This window comes from Bombina bombina, chromosome 1 (genome assembly GCF_027579735.1).
Source record: "Bombina bombina isolate aBomBom1 chromosome 1, aBomBom1.pri, whole genome shotgun sequence".
Classification (NCBI taxonomy): Eukaryota; Metazoa; Chordata; class Amphibia; order Anura; family Bombinatoridae; genus Bombina; species Bombina bombina.
This window is the reverse complement of record NC_069499.1, coordinates 273,378,431-273,398,026: the sequence shown is the minus strand read 5'-3', so window position 1 is coordinate 273,398,026 and position 19,596 is coordinate 273,378,431. Positions and strand designations below refer to the sequence as shown.

The 19,596-nt window shown below is 40.8% G+C and overlaps 2 protein-coding genes across 2 annotated transcripts in view; one reads left to right on the top strand and one right to left on the bottom strand.

Moving 5' to 3' along the window:
• The window catches only part of DCAF5 (DDB1 and CUL4 associated factor 5), a 218,713-nt gene extending 215,995 nt beyond the window's left edge, over positions 1-2,718 (bottom strand). The window contains exon 1 of the mRNA XM_053697992.1: positions 2,183-2,718. Within this exon, the coding sequence (XP_053553967.1) occupies positions 2,183-2,417 (235 nt within the window). The 5' untranslated portion in view covers positions 2,418-2,718. The remainder of the gene's footprint in view (positions 1-2,182) is intronic.
• Positions 2,719-2,856: 138 nt separating this feature from the next.
• The window catches only part of EXD2 (exonuclease 3'-5' domain containing 2), a 227,974-nt gene continuing 211,234 nt past the window's right edge, over positions 2,857-19,596 (top strand). Inside the window, exon 1 of the mRNA XM_053697990.1 lies at positions 2,857-3,036. The gene's annotated coding sequence lies outside the window, so the exon portion shown is untranslated. The remainder of the gene's footprint in view (positions 3,037-19,596) is intronic.

The window sequence follows — 19,596 nt, the reverse complement described above, 5'->3', positions numbered from 1 at the left end:
ATTATTATTATTAATAATAATACACAATATATGCAACAATTTAACATAGAACAGGTAGGAAATATATAATCAACCATGACAGGTGCATTCTGCTTTGAGATATGTAGAGAGGGATCTAGGATATTAGGCTTGGGGAAGGTTTGAAAGTGTGCGGGAGGTCGTTCCATAATTGTGGTGCTCTGTAGGAAAAGGAGGATCGAGCTGCTTTCTTTTTGTATTGAGGCAAGCTAAATAATGTGCTGGAACTAGATAGGAGGATATATAGCCGGGGAGAGCATTCTGCTCAGGTAGGGTGGGAGCTTCCCAGAAACGCTCTTAAACACAAGGCAGGAAAGATGGAGGGTGCGTCTGGATTCCAGCGACAGCCGGTTTAGTTCTTTTAGCATGTCACAATGGTGGGTCCTGTAGTTATATTGTAGCACAAAGCGGCAGAACGAATTAATTCAATGTATTAAGTTTATTAAGGTGAGTTTGCGGTGCAGGTGCATATATTACATCCCCATAATCAATGATTGGCATCAGCATTTGCTGTACAATCTTTTCCTTTACTGTAGGGCTGAGGCAGGATTTGTTTCTGTACAGGGCACCTAGTTTTGTATAAGCAAGTTTTTCTTTGTGGAGGCCAAAAGATAGATTGGGGTCTAACAACATAACCCAAGTATTTGAAAGAGTGGACTGCGGTCAGTGTGCAATTTGATTTTGTTTTGATGCGTAGATGGGAATTTCGAAGTTTGTGTAATTTAGGTCCCGTTCCAAAGATCATTGTGACAGTTTTGTCAGTGTTTAGGAAGAGTTTGTTTTTTGAGATCCACTTTTCTACTTCTGTGAACTGGTCTTGGAGCACTGCCTCAAGCTGCAGCATATCGGAATTGTTTGCATAGATTACCGTGTTGTCTGCGTACATGTGTACAGTTGAGGATTTACAGACATTAGGCAGATCATTTATAAATAATGTGAATAGTAGGGGGCGAGAATGGAACCTTGGGGAACACCACACGTGACTGGGAGAGAGGGAGGGAGTCGCTGTCAGAAATGGAGACATATTGTGATCGATCCGATACATATGATCGAAACCAGGTTAGCGGACGAACAACAATACCTGAGTTTTTTAGTTTGAGCAGTAGTATGTCGTGGTCTACTGTGTTAAAGGCATTTGCAAAATCAAGGAAAATAGCTTGTTAGGTCTCCTTGTTCCATGCCAGTTTGGATGTTGTTGCAAACTTTTAAGAAGGCAGTTGTAATGGAGTGATTCGGGCAAAAACCTGAATGATCAGGGGTCAGATAGTTAGAATGTTGGTAATACTCACATAATTGCGTATGGGCGCATTTTTCTAAGATTTTTGACAATACTGGGAGCAATGATATTGGGCAATAGTTAGAAACCAAGGTTATCTCCCCACTTTTATGGATAGGCACTACTCTTGAAGTCTTCCAAAGTTTGGGTATGTATCCAGACACCAAGGATTCGTTAATTAGGGTTGTGACAGGTTTAGCAATTGCCGGTGCACTGAGCTTCAACAGCATTTCAGGGTTTGATCATGTCCAGACTGGTTTTTCATTTTTAGATTATTAAGGTGTTTCTTAATTGGGTACAGGTCTAAAATTGAAATTCTCTATATTGGGTCTTTGCTGATTTAGTGGGGCCTGCTCCACATTTGTAGTTTTAGGATGGCTGTCATTTATTAGTTTGTCAATCAGGGTGGTGGAGCATCCGACAAAATAATTTTTAAAGGCATTTGCTACTTCTAAGGGGAGTTGTAGGTTTTGGTTGTCCACATTGACAGTGAAGGGTTTGGAGTGGATATGTGGGATAAGCTCTATATACAGGTTCTCTGAGCATATGTGGGGCAAGGGGGTGTTCTATGAGTACGAGGGATAAGCTCTATATATGGGGTGCTAGATGTCTATATGGGATAATGGGTACTCTGAGTATTCTGTGTATAAGTGGGCTATTTGTATGAGGGATATGCTCTATATTTCCGCTGTATGTGGGATATGTTTTATAGGGATGATCTGTACGTACTGTATGTTGAATGAGCATGACATGTGAGAGTGTTTTGAGTGTAAGAAGAATAAGGTCTATATTTTGGGGTACTTTATGTTTATGTGGAATGAACTCAATATTTGTGGTATTCCTGTGTGTATGTGGGATGATATGAATATAACGATGATGTGCTCTTACCTGACACCAGCATACTCCCACTGCCGTTTGAAAACTCAATGGCGTTGACGCAGCCAAAGTGTCCGAGTAGATCCTTGCGATACAGGTTGGTACAGGCCGCGAGTCGTCGCCTTTTGAAGTCCTCCCGTAGAAGGGGCTCCCCCAGCACAGCCCTGCGTGACAAGAAACCAACCACCGAGCGCATCCCGCAGCCAGGAACACCAGGGCCCCGTGCCATCCTTCCTCGAGTGGACATTGCCTGAACCCTGACACTTAGCGACTCCTCCTCATACACCGCGCAGAGCAGGCATTGCTGGTCACAACACACAGCGACCGCCCCACGCAGAATCTCAGCTAGGAACCAGAGTTCCTACACAGCAAACACCTCCTACTGCCTACAGAGTGACACGCAAACAACGATACCTCCCACAGAAAATGACAGTAACCCATCCCACAGGGTCTGATTTTGACAGGAAATGACACCTCCCACGGGCCTGGGGCTGACACACACACACTCTAACACATGCAACGAGTCAGATTAGGCACCCAGGCTCTGACAGACCACGCCCCCACAGATGCTAACTCCTCCCAAAGCTGGGCTTAGTCTAACACAGCGGGACCAAAACAGTAACACGCGTGGCTCCTCCCAACACGGTATCGGACCTATGACAATCTGCTCAAAGCCCCTCCCTTCTACGGAGTCCTGTTTGCATAGACTGCTCAAACTAATCCTAAAATACAGATACTAATACTGACAGACAGGATTGGCACCTAACGTGTTAATTCCTTACGTACTTCTTTGTCTTGGCTTGATGACGACATTCCAGAAACAGCCGCACTCCTGGTGTGCACGAGCTCGTGTTAGCTGAGCACAGGTGAGTGAGTGAACAATCTCCTAGCTATTATATGTTGTACCGATATACCCTTGCAAACCTGCAGAGCCCCTGTAAGTGCAAGGCACAGATAGGAAATGCATTGCATGGTTTTGATTGGTGTAAAGTAGGGGAGAATTGGACTACACGAGGTACCAGCAATTATACAATTTGACGCAGAAGATATGGAAACAAAGAGTTTGAAAATATTCGTGTTGTTTGCAAAATTAGCTCTGTCTAACGTACTTTGAAAAGTTTATCTTCTCTCATGTGCAGCGCTCAGTTTTAGCAATCACTGTGTAGCTTTGACTCACCATCTGGAGCACTGAAAAACAAAACACAATTGTGTTGTCAACTACAGGACATACAGGCAAAGTCAATAATAAAAGTACCATGCAGGAGTTTTTTTACTGCTCACAATTAAAAAAAAAAAATTATGTGAAAATTCAATTAAAATGTAATGCCCCTTTAAATGACTGTTACAATTACATTTTGTAAAGTTCTATCAAGGAGTGTAAGTATACTGATGTTTAATACAAAATGTGTCAAGGACACAGCTTTCTTCTAAACGTATACAGATTTGTCTGTTTATAGAGACCACCTTTACACATAATTACTGGGTTAGAATTTAGTGTCAGCACTCCAAATGTACTTATAGAATTTACAAATATACATACATGGAAGTATATATAGACCAAAAATAGTTGTAATTCAGACTCCCCTTATTTGTTTTCTCAGCCATTTCACTCAAACGTTGTTAACCTTTCTCCGCCCACCCTCACCTCCTATTTCCACTTCTTTCTCAGCTCAAGATTTTACTAACTACTTAACCAGCAAAAAAATACATGATGCAAACAGGATTAAACATTCTTTATTTCCTACGCAAACCACCCTCCTCAGTGCAGTAAACAGGCAATGGATGTTGAAAAATCATACATTTGTATTTTTTCTATTATTTCCCCATATGTTTTCCTGTACAGCTTATTGAACTTCCTGACTATCTGGTTCACTATGGGCCACCTGGCCATCCTAGCATTAGAGGGTCAGGTAGTTAACAGCTGTCACAAATGGTTGAAATTGCAAGGGGCCACTTGTAATGGTCAGTTTTGTACAAAGGGGCGCGTTGAAGCACCGCTCAATAATGCCAGTGATCTTTATGCATTTAAATACTCCACACACATAAAAAACACTTGTTCATAAAAGGATGAGAGCTTGGTTAATTAAAATAATAAACAGCATATACTTTATTGCATTTTACGAACAGGTCACCTTGGATTAAGAATTCCCCTTTGCCCTCAGTCACCCTACATTAACTTTTAAGATAAGTTCCTATGGAGCGTGAACATGAATCCTTTTGTATCCTTGTTTATATCACTTTCTAATTTTGAATACAGCTTTACCTTAAAGGGATACAAAAGCCATTTTTTTTTATTTTGTGATTCAGATAGAGCATGCAATTTTTAAGCAACTTTCTAATTTACTCCTATTATCAAATGTTCTTCGTTCTTTTGCTATCTTTATTTGAAAAAGAAGGCATCTAAGCTAAGGAGCCAGGCAATTTTTGGTTTAGTACCCTGGACAGCTTTTCGCCACCAATCGGCAAACACAACCCAGGTTGTGAACCAATAATGGGCTGGCTTTTCAAATAAAGATAGCAAGAGAATGAAGAAAAATTATGTAAATGAGAAAGTTGCTTAAAATTGTGTGCTCTATTTGAATCACGAAAGATAAAATGTGGGTTCAGTGTCCCTTTTTAAAGGGACAGTCGTCACCTTGGTCATCATAAAGTCTTACCTTAAATTAAAGTGAAGGTAAACTTTGATGAATGAAAGCCCGTTTTTTAAAAATACAGTAGAATCTCAATTAAGGAAACTAGTACTCTAGTAACAACTAATATCACTAAGGTACTTAAAAGAGGCGCCTAGGAGTAACAAACGGTAACAGGTAAAAAAATAAAAGCAAGTGTCTAAAAAATGATTATAAGAAAGATAGGACAATAATATCTATAATATACAAACTGTCATCCGAAATGGGATGGCATGTGACGGCCAAGTCCTTAATATCCGTAATGTAAAGTTCCAGAAAAGGTGTTGTTCCAAACGGGAGGGCCGCTCCTCTAGAGTGTCACGCCACGACACAAGGATAGGGAATCTAGAGAAATCAAAATAGAGGGCGCCACATGGTGCAGATCAGATGGTAAATGATATGACAGACTAGGAACACAAAAGAATCCTACTCACAAGATGTAGAGCACAGATGTGCAAAAACAGCAGTCCGGAACCACTTGTCGTCCGGTGGACCAAATGGATATGATCACAGGGGCGAATCCTCGTCTCACCAGGGAGAGTCCAGGGATGCCTTGGGGCAGGAGTCAGTCAGCAGATAGGAATCCAACAGTGTCCAGTCCCACACCTCAACTGACTAGAGAAGAGGCTGATTACACATTGCTAAACTTCAGTATAACAGATGAGCATTCAGCATAAAGAAAGAAGACTAGAGGAAAAAAAAACTGTATGCAAGTTTTTTTTTTTTTCTCTAGTCTTCTTTCTTTATGCTGAATGCTCATCTATTATACTGAAGTTTAGCAATGTGTAATCAGCCTCTTCTCTAGTCAGTTGAGGTGTGGGACTGGACACTGTTGGATTCCTATCTGCTGACTGACTCCTGCCCCAAGGCATCCCTGGACTCTCCCTGGTGAGACGAGGATTCGCCCCTGTGATCATATCCATTTGGTCCACCGGACGACAAGTGGTTCCGGACTGCTGTTTTTGCACATCTGTGCTCTACATCTCGTGAGTAGGATTCTTTTGTGTTCCTAGTCTGTCATATCATTTACCATCTGATCTGCACCATGTGGCGCCCTCTATTTTGATTTCTCTAGAATCTCAATTAACCTGCACCCATGGGGATCGGTATATTCCGGATAAGTGTATTTCCGGTTGCTTGAGAGTCACTATTAAAAATATGTCTAACTAGTTCTATAATGGATCACATGGGCAGGAGCCGGTTAGAGGCGCACACTAGACAGGATATACGTATCGTATGAGGCTTCAACAGGATGCTTAATCAGTAACAAATTCCCAGAACGGCTCAATCTCTTGCTGAAAACAATGTGTTTATTCTGGAAATACACTTGTATTTTATCCTGAATAAACACATTGTTTTCAGCAAGAGATTAAGCCATCCTGGGAATTTATTGATTGAGCATTATTGGCCTCTCCCTTATTTATTTATTTATAAAATATTTTACTACCTTGCCAGTAGTAGTGTGACCCCTGGTCCGGAAGAGGGATACATGACAGAGGGATGCTGTACCGCCGCAAGATAACCCGCCCTGATTGCCAAGCTGATGCAATCGTGTTACCTGTGTTCTGTCCCTTTTACTTAGCAGATAAGTGTGTCTATCGCTCTATTTAATGCAGCTACTGCAGCTCCTGCTGTTTAAAGAGATCCGGACTGTTTCTTTACCACATTTATGCTCTAAAAAATGTTTTAAATTTTTTTTTTGGCATTCGATGCAATTGACTGGCATCATCTATTTGAGTCCCTAGAACAATTTGGCTTAAAGGGCTATTTCCTGTAATTTGTCCATAAGTTATATGACAAGCCATTTTCAGCTTTAGTAGTAAATGGTCTTCTCTCAGAGAATTTCCAATTGAATAAAGGGACCAGACAAGGGTGCCCGCTGTCTCAATTGCTTTTCAACCTGAGTATTGAACCTTTGGCTGTTGTCCTGAGAAAAGGTCTGTCTGGGATAAAAGTTGGCCCCAAAGAGCTAAAAATATCTCTCTACGCGGATGACCTCTTGGTGTTCATTAGTAATGCTAGCGAAAATATTCCAAAACCTATGACGATTCTTCACAGTTTTAGTACTTTTTCGGGGTACAAAGTGAACTCACAAAAATCCGAAATATTATGGATCCAAAAGAGTGAAAACTATAGAGGAGAAAGTCCATTTAAGGAAGTTAAGAGTTTAAGGTACCTGGGTTTAAATGTTAACATATCTCCAAAAAAATGGTACGAAGGAAACTGGACAGGATTAATAGATAAAGTGCAAAATGACCTCCAGAGATGGATAAATTTCCCTCTCACTTTAACAGGTAAAATTAATCTGGTTAAAATAATAATTCTTCCGAAACTTCTTTATATTATGCAGAACACGCCCTTGTTTCTAAAACCCATAGATATAAGAAGGCTAAATAAAGCCTTCAAATTTTTTTTTATGGGGGAAAGAGAAAGTTTAAATTATCCTTACATAGACTCTCCCAAGAGAGAGAATCAGCAGGTTTTAACTTCCCTTGTATCCAAAAATATAATTGGGTATGTTTAATGAAAATTATTAAAGATGGGCTTTTAGATGTGGGCCACTTCCAATTAAAGGACCTTGAACAGGATCTCCTTTTTTTTCCTTTTTTCCCTTATAGCTGCAATTCACTTAGAGACGCCTAATTTACCGGATTTAATGAAGATGGTCACGTTTTATAAACCCTATTCTTGCGTGCAAAAAGTCTGTGGAAAATCAACCTTTAGGGTTTTAGACACTCCAGATTTTTACCCATTAGAGGCAACCCTGAGTTTTCAGAAGGAATAAATAGCAAGGTCTTTAAAAACTGGAAATCAAGAGGTCTAGAATATTTCTATCAGTGCATTGAGCCAGATAGTGGTAGCATTTATTCATTTGAAGACATCAAATCCCATTTCAGGATAGATAATAAAAGACCTTTTTGGTTATTTACAGATAAGACACTTCTTGAATGCTAGGAAGGATGTCCCTTTCCTGGTAAATTGGGAGGGCCTTACTACAGGGATTGCCCTTTTTCGTGCGGGTAAGCACTCCGTCTCTTACTGGTACAAGCTATTACTGCAAAGAGAGGGGGAGGATAATCTTATATTTTTGACACAAAGGTGGGCAGCTGAAATTCCAGGAATTAATAATGGGGTGCTAAGTAAAAGCATTACGAGAGCGTGGTGTGCTACACCTTTACTTGCCTGGAGAGAATCGCAATTAAAGCTGATTAATCACACCTATGTAACCCCACACATGTTAAGCCTATGGAATAAAAATCAAAGTTTTGCCTGTTCGAGATGTAATTTTCCTAGTGCAAACTTAAAGGGACACTGAACCCAAATTTGTTCATTTGTAATTCAGAAAGAGCATGCAACTTTCTAATTTACTCCTATTATCAATTTTTCTCCGTTCTCTTGCTATCATTATTTGAAAAAGAAGGCATCCAAGCTTTTTTTTTGGTTTCAGTACTCTGGACAGCACTTCTTTATTGGTGGATGAATTTATCCACCAATCAGCAAGGACAACCCAGGTTGTTCACCAAAAATGAGCCGGCATCTAAACTTACATTCTTGCTTTTCAAATAAAGATACCAAGAGAATGAAGAGAATTTGATAATAGGAGTAAATTCGAAATTTGCTTAAAATTTCATGCTCAATCTGAATCACGAAATTAAATTTTTGGGTACAGTGTCCCTTTAAGTCATTGTATCTGGAGTTGCCCAAAGGTGTTTAGTTTTTGGGCCAAAATATCCTTTTTGCTCTCAAATTTTTTTAAACAGCTGTATTTAAAGAAAGAAGATATAATTATGTTACAAGAAAATGTACCCCTGATGCCTAATTTAAATCATATCTTTATAAATTTCACAATATTATGCGCTAGGAATATTATCTTTTCCTCCTGGAAATCTAAAAAAACACCAAACTTTTCTCAATTTATTAACAACATACATACAAAACTAGTTATTGAACAATATGATACCTCTAATGATTCTGAACAAGAGGTTAGGAAACATTTTTAATAAATGGGGTAACTTCATTCAAAGTTTACCAGTCGGTGTTCAGAAACAATATATTTTTCCGTTTCGTAATTCAATTTATGTACAAGAAGCATGTCTTAGAGGAGAGCTGACTAACTAGAAGATGTTGACATCAATAGCAGGGAAGCAAGGGGGGGGCACGGAAGGGGGAGCTTTTCCCTCTCCTTTTGGATACATTTTTTTTTTTCCCCTTGTTTTGTTATGTTTGGTGTTGTCTGTCTCTGTCATTTAGATTACTGTTAGGTTATAAAATAAAAAAAATCCCCCGTACCAAGGTGCACAGATAAATGTCAGAGGGTATATCAATGTATTGATGATTTCTGTAGTCTATATTTTGGAAATTATTTTTATTTTCTAAATGATATTGTTTATTGTTTTCTCTTTTATACCACTTTTTGGAACTAACACATTGATTTTTCACCCTGCGTGGTGAACAGTGGATATTAACTGTATTATTTGTACCTGGTACTGGTTGTAAATAAAGAAGTAAAAAAAAAAAATATTTTTTTTTTCCCCGGTTGCTTGAGTTCCGGATAATTGAGATTCTACTGTACTATTAAAAACAGGGGCACTTTCATTCATCAAAGTTTACAAAGCAGCCGTTTTGATTAAAAACTTACCTTTTTTTTTTTTTTCTTTTCACAGCCAGAGCAGCTTAGTTTATTGAACTAAAAAAATAACGCATTTCATATTTTTTTTTATTTAAATATATTTTTATTTTCTTATTCATAACAAAATTTAATTATACAATAAGATAAATCTTAGATAAGGTGCTGTTATGACACTCAATACAGGTTACCATTGATTCCACTATTGAAAAACAGCTTACAAAGCATTCATAACGCTTGGTTACTAACACAGAAAAAGCAGTAAAATAATTGTCATATGCTATGATTACCTTATCATGTAATGTACACATAAAAAGGGGGGGGGTCAAGAAGAACCGTCAAGTAATATCTCCAAAAGTCCAGCTAATCAATAAGGTATAGTTTTAGTTTAGGCAGACTCTGTTTCTTTGCATACTCTGCAGGGTGTTCGGGATTCCTAAGGTTCCCAAACGAAAGGTGTCCATCAGCTGTTTGGACTTAAAGACATGTCTTTCCATTGATTTAATATAGTTAATACAATCTATTACTCCTTGACATCTAGGGGGGTTTACTTTATTCCAGTCTCTATCTACCAGAAGTTTAACTGAGATCAAGACATAAACTAGCAAATACTTTTTGTTTTGACACCTAAGTGTAAAAGCGTTGTACATGGGTGATGACACATCAGGAAGGTCTAGGCTGGTGCAAAGTTTCAGAGCTTTTGTCCAAAAGGAGTTCAGGACATGACCACCAAATATGAAGAGGTGTTTGCAGTTCTCCACTCCCTCCAGCACCTAGGGTTATATGCAGGATACATTTTCTGGAATATTGTTGGGACTAGGTGCCATCTTGTCAAAAGTTTATAGTATAGTTCATACATAGTCACGCAATATATTGCAGGCTTGGTCAAATGGATGGCACTGGTCCACTGCTTAGGTGTATACTCGCCACTTCTGCGCTTCAAGGTGTTTTGTTTTAAAGGTGCTCAAAAGGCATTTATAGTGTTGGATAAAGAATTATATAACTTGAGGTTTGTGGACCACCAAGTCTTCCATAAGGTCAGACTTCGGAGGTCCCCTGTGAGAAATTCCCAGACTCGCATCGAAGATCTCAGCCTGAGTAAGTCAAACTGTAGTTTAATGGAGAGTTTTAGCTTACCAAGTAAAGCCGTTTGGCTATGTAAAACGTTATCTGAGTAAATAGTTGAAGCTAGTCCACCCACCTCCATTAACTAATATATACATTAGGTAAACTATGAAGTAAGCAGTTAATGGAGAGGGGTGTGTGGCAATCAAGAAATGAGGAAGTTTAAACCAAACTGTTAACATTTTGAAGAATGCAAGCTGCAACTCGTGGGGGGGGGGGGGGAGATATAGTAGATTTATCATGAGAGAGAAACACTCCTAAATGGCGTATTCCTTTAGTGGACCACTTGAAAGAAAAAGATCTTTGGAGTTTTGTCATTCTCTAGGGGACATGCTAATGGAGTAAGCCTTGGTTTTGCTAACATTGAACTTTTATAGTAGGATATCGTTCCAAAAACTCCAGTATAGAAATTTGAGATGGTAGGGATGTTAATGGGTCTGTAAGAAAAACTGTCAGGTTGTCAGCAAAAAGGGCTAGTTTCTGCTTAGCCCCAAGGCAGAACATGCTGTGATCTGAGATGCCATCACAGAAAATGCTGCATGTTTGCAGAAACTGTTAGCTGTTTTGCTTTGTAGCTCTGCTCCGCATCAAGCTTTTCTCTTCAAGCAACAATGTATTTTGGCTGGACTCTAAGTATTTATTAACACAGTGCAACCGTAGTGAAGCGCTGTTGAAGAGAACGGTCAATATGGACTGGTTCTCATGGATTTTTCAACCCAGCCCCTAGCCTTTCCTCATCTACAAAGCGGTGACTCCTGAATATAAGAAATTCTTGTGAGCAATCTTTTGATTTCTTGGACAAATAGGAGAGGAGAAAGGGGGCAGCCGTGTCGCGTGCCATTTTTGATATTAATCCCACACAAAGGATATCAAGAGAACAAAACAAATTGGATAATAGAAGTAAATTGGAATGCTTTTTAAAATCACTATTTTCTATCTAAATCATGAAAGGGGAAACAAATTTAGTTTTATGTCCCCTTAACTAAAGACTGATGGGGCTATATAGTGGGCTCTAAAAGCTGTACAAAATGAGTCGCGTATTTCGAAAGTTGTCGGGGTCTGGATCATATAGTCCCATCAACCCCTTCTTCTACTTGAGGTGAAACCTTCCTGGTCTAGGTGAATAACGGACGGCAAGTGATTCCCTAATCTAGTAGTTTGTATTTTTTGCCTAGATTTTTACATCAACATTTGAGGGAAATGGGTCTGTTACTTTTATAGAAGGGTGAGTCTTTTCCTTCCTTACGGATTGTAAGTATGCTGTCCTCTAAAAATTCACTAGAGAAATAACCCCCCTCCTGATGCCGTATTATAAAATCAAAGTAGTATAAGGGATAAATCTGATACAAAGGTTTTATATAATGTGGTCGGAAATCTGTTGGGTCCTGGGGCTTTATGTGCCTTCAAAGAAACAATAGCAAGTTTAACCTCCAATAGTGGAGGGGGTTATCAGGATTAGAAATAGTCAGTGGTCAAATTTGGGAGAGTCAATCACCAGGAGAACATACATGACTGGCGCTCATTGGCTAAGAGGCCACATTAGAGATGCCTCCCATATGAAGTTTTTTTTAGCCGCGCTGCAGCACAAACCACCACTGGCGCAGATGATCGGCTACTGGTAGCTAAGCATGCTACAAGATTGCATTATAGAGAGAAAGCCAACCCCTATGCTGCCTCTCTATTGCACAATATAGAAGAAAAATTGGGGGGGGGGGGGATTTTTTATTTAAAAATTCCCCAAATGGCAGGTGCGGCAGTGCCTCACCTGCCTCCTATGACTGCATGTATATCAAAACATACTTTTGCTACATAAACGTTTTCGGGATCCCGAAAATGTTTATGCAGTAAAAGTATGTTTTAACTCAAAACCGGAGAGTTCCTTTCCTTTTGGAGCAAGATTATGTGTTTGTTAGTGCACCTCAGAGGTTATACTGCTGAGAGTGCTGGGTTATGTATGTATTCTATCCGGCACTTTTCCGTGAATCAATTTTGTGACAAAAAACAGCTCAGGAGTGGTAACTTCTAACAAGATTTTTAATTTATTAAAACCTTCCTCAATTATAACATTTTAAGAGAATTGAGAACAATGTCTCTAAGTATTTCTAACAAAAGTCTTAATCACAACAGTGTATTATCTGTAATCCAGCATAGGAAATGTTCACTTATTCTCGTTGTGCAGATGACCATATAATTTCTCCCAGTAATCAGCATAAGATTGCTGCTCGGTTCAACAAAATGCTTCCATATCTCTTCATGGGTACACAACACCTAGGAAGTAGGCACCTGGGCACAACACCATCTGATAAGCATAAGAAAAAAATCAGCCTTGGGGACTTCCGGTGGGTGGGCTGAGGGAGAGAGCGCAAAGTGCAACTGCTCCAACCTCCACGTCACAATGCCTCATTAGCAGACCCTATGCCCATACAAGCCGGGACAAACTACGCTGCCTGCCTCCTCCTAAGCTAAGGAGGAAGAGGGCAGGATTGAGAGACCAGTGCACGTGACACTGACTAAAGTGTTTGGGAAGTGCTTAGGAAGCAAGCAGCAAAATGGAGACATCAGTGCGAGAGTAAGTCTCTCCCCGTAAAGTCCCAATCCGTAGCTACAGGCGTCGTAACAGATGCCCTGTTTTCTGCTCCATATAAAGCTGTCAGACTGTTTCGCTTCTGCTGTGGAAAGAAAAGACGACTCAAGCTGCCGCAGCTATTTAAAGAGATCTGAAGAAGCCAAGGAAAAGATAAGTGCTTTGGTTTTTGTTTATCTACTTCATGATGAATGACTGGTAGAGGGCTTTTGCCTCATATATGTAATGGCCTGTAAGTCTGGGTTAGGGTATTAATGGTGATATAGAGTTGATGATTTTGTTTGCCTATGCTCTATCCCAGTGAATATGTCTGCAATCCTACCTGCTTAAAATCGATATAAACGCTGCATAAGCAAGTTATTTATTGATCTAAAGGTTGTGAAAGCGGAAAAATTGCATATTGATGTGACTGTTTATGGAAAAAGAGGGACTGTTGGAATTAATGAATGTGAATTTATAACATGGCTTGTAAGTCTGGGGAAAGGGAGGATTGTCGCCCCAAGTGGACATAATAGTACCCCAGTGAAGATGCCTGAAATAAGGAAGACATGCCCGCTTTTGTGAATACAGCACAGGATAAGATTTTGATACAAAGACACTTGGAAACCTTAATCTGAGATTTATCTGGTGTGGTCTAAAATACTGGTTGTTATATGTAAGATCTCTGCTGATACTAAAAGACAGTGATTCTAGTAGAAGTCAATTTTGAAGAAAGGTGTCTGTGATTATTCAGCTAACAGGAGCATGATACGAATGCCTATATGAATAGCTGGATCTGCTATTTAAGTGTCTTTTATTCTAACTAGTTTGCTAGTTAACGCTTATAATATAATAGAAGCAAGAGGCTTGAGGTGCTCCTGGGACATATAAGCAGCTGTTAATTTCGCCTTGAGATATATCCGAAAATAAATCTGCAGGGGTTGGAAAAGCCCTAGCAACTTTGCAACTGGTTATATTATAACTGAGTTAATATCAATCTGGAACTCTTGACGTATGGACTTTTTCTTCATAAATGGAAAGAGTCCACAGCTGCGTTTATTACTTTTGGGAAATAAGAACCTGGCCTCCAGGAGGAGTCAGACACCCCAGCCAAAGGCTTAAATACTCTTCCCACTTCCCTCATCCCCCAGTCATTCTTTGCCTTTCGTCCCAGGAGGTTGGCAGAGAAGTGTCAAAAGTTTTTCGATAGTCTCTTATGGAGGGTAGTACTCTTTGGCATGAGACTGGAGTTTTAAGTAGTCCTGTCAGCTTCTCAGTGAGAGCATGGGTGAAAGAGTCCGGAGATGCAGGGAGAGTCTTTCTGCAAAACCATCCCGACTCATATTAACAGCTCTACAAGCAATCGGCGTTGACGAGTTTCGCTGCCTGCTTTTTTCTCTCAAGTCCATGGCAGAAGCGACGCTATTATATGTCACACTTGAAGGGCCATGTACCTGTTCCACGGCATAGATTCTGGTAAGATCGTTTCATTTTACTTTCATCATGGATGTATTGTAATTACAACTGTTTATCCGAGAGGGGCTACAACCTTTCGGGGATAACTTTAGCATAGGGTCTCAGTGAGGCTCCTTTTTGTATCTAGGAATCAAGGGTTAATATCTCTTGAGGGGGCTTGTTGAACAGGGGTTTTTATAATCATGCTTGTTATGTGATTCTGTAGTGTTGCTTCGGCTCATGGCTATTTTGGAACATAACGGCCTATGTCTAGTGACGTGGACTTTTTGGTCAGGCACGCTTTTGCATGGACTGCACGGTTTACCTTGTGACTCCATTTCTGTTTTCCTGACCGCGTGGCGACAGAAATCCTTGCTGGTGTCTGGTTCTCTGGAAGCGGCAGTGTCCCAGTTATGGAGGATTCTTGGAGACGGGATGTTTCTGATTCAGACTCTACTTCTTGCAAAAAATATGAATTGGCCCAGGTGATACATGCCCATCAGTTATGTTCCAAATGCCATTTTAGAGTTCTCTGTTCCTCGGAATCGGGTGCCCACTGAGCCATCCGTCTCTGGGGATTCTATTTCTCACAAGACGAGTTCCCTACCATCAACTCTTACTACACATGCAGGTAACCCAAATGCTACCTTTCTAGGGAGTGTGGCCTGTTCCCACCAGAGGTTACGACACGGTTCCACATGGCCAGGAGTGTGCTTATGATATTGTCCGTGTTTCGTTAACCGGGGCTCATCAGGTGTGGTATCGCCTGGTCCAGTTCAGCCTTCCGGGGCAGCGACTGCCCCTGAGGCCTCAGGGGATCAACCTTCAGGGCCGGTGTTTCCTTTTGTCCCGGCGGAGGTATGTTGCGCCTTTAGTTATAGACTGGCACGCCTTCATGTCCTACTAAGGCACGTTTTTGGCATTGCTGGAGGATCCCACTCTTAATGGGTCTGGGGATTCTCAGTCTTACTCTTCGACTGGCTTGCATACATAGACATAAGGGGATGAAGTAATCTTATAGTCTTTATTTGAGTATCCTTTTCCGGTTCTAAGCTTGGAAGTCTTGGACCCCTGTTGGGCTGGTCCTGCAGGTCTGTCCGTTCTCACCTGATGAAAATAAGATAAGGCAACCCGTAGGTTATCGCCCAGGAAGGATGATTTTTATTTGGTCTAAAGCTCATGTTGTGGTGTGATGTTTCCTTCGGGAACTTTCCTCTCTGGACTTGATACTCGTGATTTTGTGGTCGCACTGTTTAAAAAAGTCTGTCTGACTGTTCTTTTATCCCGCCATCAGCGGGGGAGACACTATGTGGCCTTGACAGTGCTGGGGCCCTTGGTTTTCAGGCTGGTCCTGACTGGGTTCAAATCCTATCTTTTGAGGCCTAGTTCAGACACGTGGCACTTTTTTTTTTTTTTTTTTTTTTTTTTATATGTCCGGTGAGGGTGCCTAGTGATCACAATAAGATTTGTGAGGTTGTCTTGTTTTATTTTACAATCTTAAACTAGCATCCTGAGAGGACTTGAGGGTATGTGGTTGCTTAGGGACATGGGGGATTGGTTCAGTCCTTAGTCGCCTTTCAATCTAGTGGGCCAAGACTCAGTTGACATCCGCGGCGACATGCTCAGTCGTTTCCGAATTTTTCGGGAACTAGTGTTCCTTCCCGTTGTCGGTTGGAGGCTTAGAGGATTTAGGTCCTTCATACCAGCATTCTTACAGTTTTGCCTTTCATGTTCTCTTTGGAAGTGTCCTTTTAGGACTTATTCCTTTTAGAGGTTCTCATCCTTTGGGTCGAGACTTTCTGTTTTTTTGGTGGCTTTGGCCTCTTAATTAGAAAGTAAAGGCCGTGAGGCTCTGTCTTCCTTCGGGAGTTAGTCGTCTCCATATCAGGGGCGATAGGAGGTGTTGTCTCTTTTTCCAAGCTTAGGTATGTTTTTCTGCCGGGGTTCGGGATGCTTTGCATTCTTCTCTCTTGGGTGTAGTCCTCTGGAACGTTAATCTGAAAGGATTATGGAGACAAGCCTTTCTTCTCTATTTCGGGTGGCTATGTTCTCGTTTTCATTTCCCTTAGTGCTGCCCTTGGGGCCTTTGGGTTCTAAAGAAATTGTGTGACTTTGTCGCGGCCTAATACCTTGCTGTGGGGGTGTTGACCTCCGGGTGTTTTCTTCCCTTTGGGCTGGGAATTACAAGTGAGTCCTGTACCCGTTCCCTGGATTTCCGGGCTCTCATCCCCTGTGAGGTCTGATTGCTTCACACAAGGTATCTTGTGTTCCCTGCGGGTGTTGTTTGTTCTAGGACGATTCTGGGTCCGGAGTTCTTGTCTTGGATCCTCCTTTGATGTCTGGAGACTTATGAGGACTGGTTCGGGATGACCCAGTTTTTTTCAGGGACCCTATTGTTGCGACATAGGGGCTAGCTCATTAGGCTTGCAAGCAGGTAGGCCAGAGTTCACATCCACCTTCAGGTACTGGTTATAAACTTTAAGGCCTGACTTGTCCTTCGGACGGAGTGTGCTCCTCTATGGGGACTTTTTTCTCTGTTGGGTCAACAGTGGAGTATGGAAGATTTTTCATTCAGTCCATGTTTTGATCATATTATGGCTTCATGTTTTGTGGACATGTACGCTGTTCTTATCTGTGACCTTCCTTTTGGAGGGGATAGTTTATTTCCTTATGAGTTGGGGTTTCCTATCTCTGGTGGCTTCTTTCTGTAAGGGGCAGAATCTGCTGCTCTGTTCCACTTGTTGAAAATTGATCTCTCTACATAGAGACTAAGAGAATTGTGACAGGTCTTCCTACGGATCTATTGTACTTTTCTCTGTTCCAGGTCCTAGGGGGTTCTCCTTGGGAGTGCCTTATTTTGGGGGAGCGGATTGGGTTGGCACCCAAGCTTTGTTGGGGTGGGTGAGTCCCCCCCTTTTTTTTTCTTTCCATTCCCTAGGGGCTTGTGGTCTATCAGACATGTCTGTCACTTGGGCTGGTCTGTTGTGGAGCAGGATCTGAGATTTGTTGCTCTATTTCGTCCTCGGAGCATTCGAGGTACAGTAAGCCTTTTTGAGGTTTCTCCTTTCTATACATTCCAGATTATGGGAAGGACTGGCGGCTCTTAGAAAGCCTGCAACGTTATCCGCTGGTTAGTGGATACTTAGGATCCTTCAGATTGCTATCTTCAGCTGCTTTCTATTTGCCCTGCAAGTATTTAAGTTTGAGAGTCATTTATAGATGACTGCAGCGTGCAGTGTTTTTGCTTCAGGTGTTGTTCGTCAGACCTATCTGAGCTTGCTGCACGAGGTTTCGTTCTGAATATTTCGGTATTCTGAGATACCTTTTTGCGACTTGGAGACCTTAGTCTTCAGTTGCTTTCTAGAGTGCGGTTGCACTGTGTTAGGGCAAGATCCTCTCTCTGTTTGACTCCCGGCCTTTTCCTGTGGTTTCTGTATTTCTGGGGTCTGGGCGTTGCCTCCCCTTTTGTTTTTTTTATATCAGACTAGTTGGGTCTCTGTTAGACTGACCCGGTCTCTCTAGTCTTTGTTCTGTGTTTTTATTTAGGACTCATTGTGCCGTTTTTTTTTTTTTTTTGTTCTAGAGTTCCTTATGCTAGCTGGAAGCTAGCTCAGCATTCTACTGCACTGTGGCTACTCTACACTGTAGCAAACCGAGGGTTGCAAGTTCGATCCCCGGCAAGGTCTACTCAGCCTTTCCTCCTTTCGAGGTTGATAAAATGAGCAGCGCCTTGAGTCCCTTAAGGGGGATTAGCCGTGCTTTACAAGTACAATCATGTTTTTTCTGTGCCTTTTTTCTTGTTTGTGGAAGAATACGGTAGTTTGTTCCCTTTCTTTAGTAAGGGGTGTGTTGTTTGGAGACAGACTGCTGGGGACGGTGTCTCTTGGAGGCTGTTGACTGAGTCGAGTCTAGTTTCTGCGGTCTCTAGCAAGGCTGTGGACTATCTGCGGTCAGGGTCCTTGGGCCTTTTCCTTTTTATTTTTCAAAGGCCTGGGTAGGGACTTTCAGGCCTGGTGCCCTCAGAATGGGCCGCCTCTTGTACCCTCCCGTTTTTGCTTTTAGTGTCCTCTATAGCTGCTTGGGTATTGTTTTCCCAAAAGTAATGAATGCAGCTGTGGAAAATTATCAACTGACTGTTTTGATAAATGGTGCTATTGTGTGAGAATTGTTCCTATTTGGAGTACTTAATCTGATGCGTCTTCACACAAAAAAAAAAATATATAATTTTTTTCCTTTTTGCTGTTCTATTGGCTCATGGGTTTCTGATAACATAAGATTTAGAGCTGGAAAGTGCTCAAAATTATAAGAATCTGTAATTTTTGTTTTCTTTTTTTTCTTTTCTCTTTCTCTCCCTCAACTAATTTAAACATGTTGTGCAGGGCAGCAGTAGGGATTGTCAATATTGAAAAGTGTTGACTCTTACACACCTATTTCTTAGCACTCAAGTCACTATTTTTTAAATCGTTTTTTCGTCCTCACTTAACAGGAGGTATCTCCCCTACACTTCTGTAAATAATACACAACTTCACTTTTTTTTTTTTTTTCTGAATTTTTTTTTTGTTTTATTTCTCTCCTTTATTCACACTCACCTGCACTTTTGTCCTTTTTTTTTCTTCTCAGGAACACATGGAGAAATATGTTCACAATTTGAGAGACAAATCTCCTATGATGGCGGCTAAAAATAAAGAGAGAAACAAAAATAAGTATAGTACTCAAAGTATCACTACAGAATCAGGGGTACAGGCTGTTTTTGAGCTCAGAAACGTAATCAATTATTTCCCAGATGTCTAATGCTACCGCAATTTGAAAATATAAGGAAGGACATTTTGGAGATATCTGATTTAAAACAGTTTAATGCTAGAATAGTAGAGGCTTATAATAGAATCTCCAATTCTAGTCGTTAAAGAAACAACTATTAAAATGTTAGTCTTGCAAACCAACAAGCTACAGGAAAGGCTAGATTCACTAGAAGATAGGGTGAGACAGA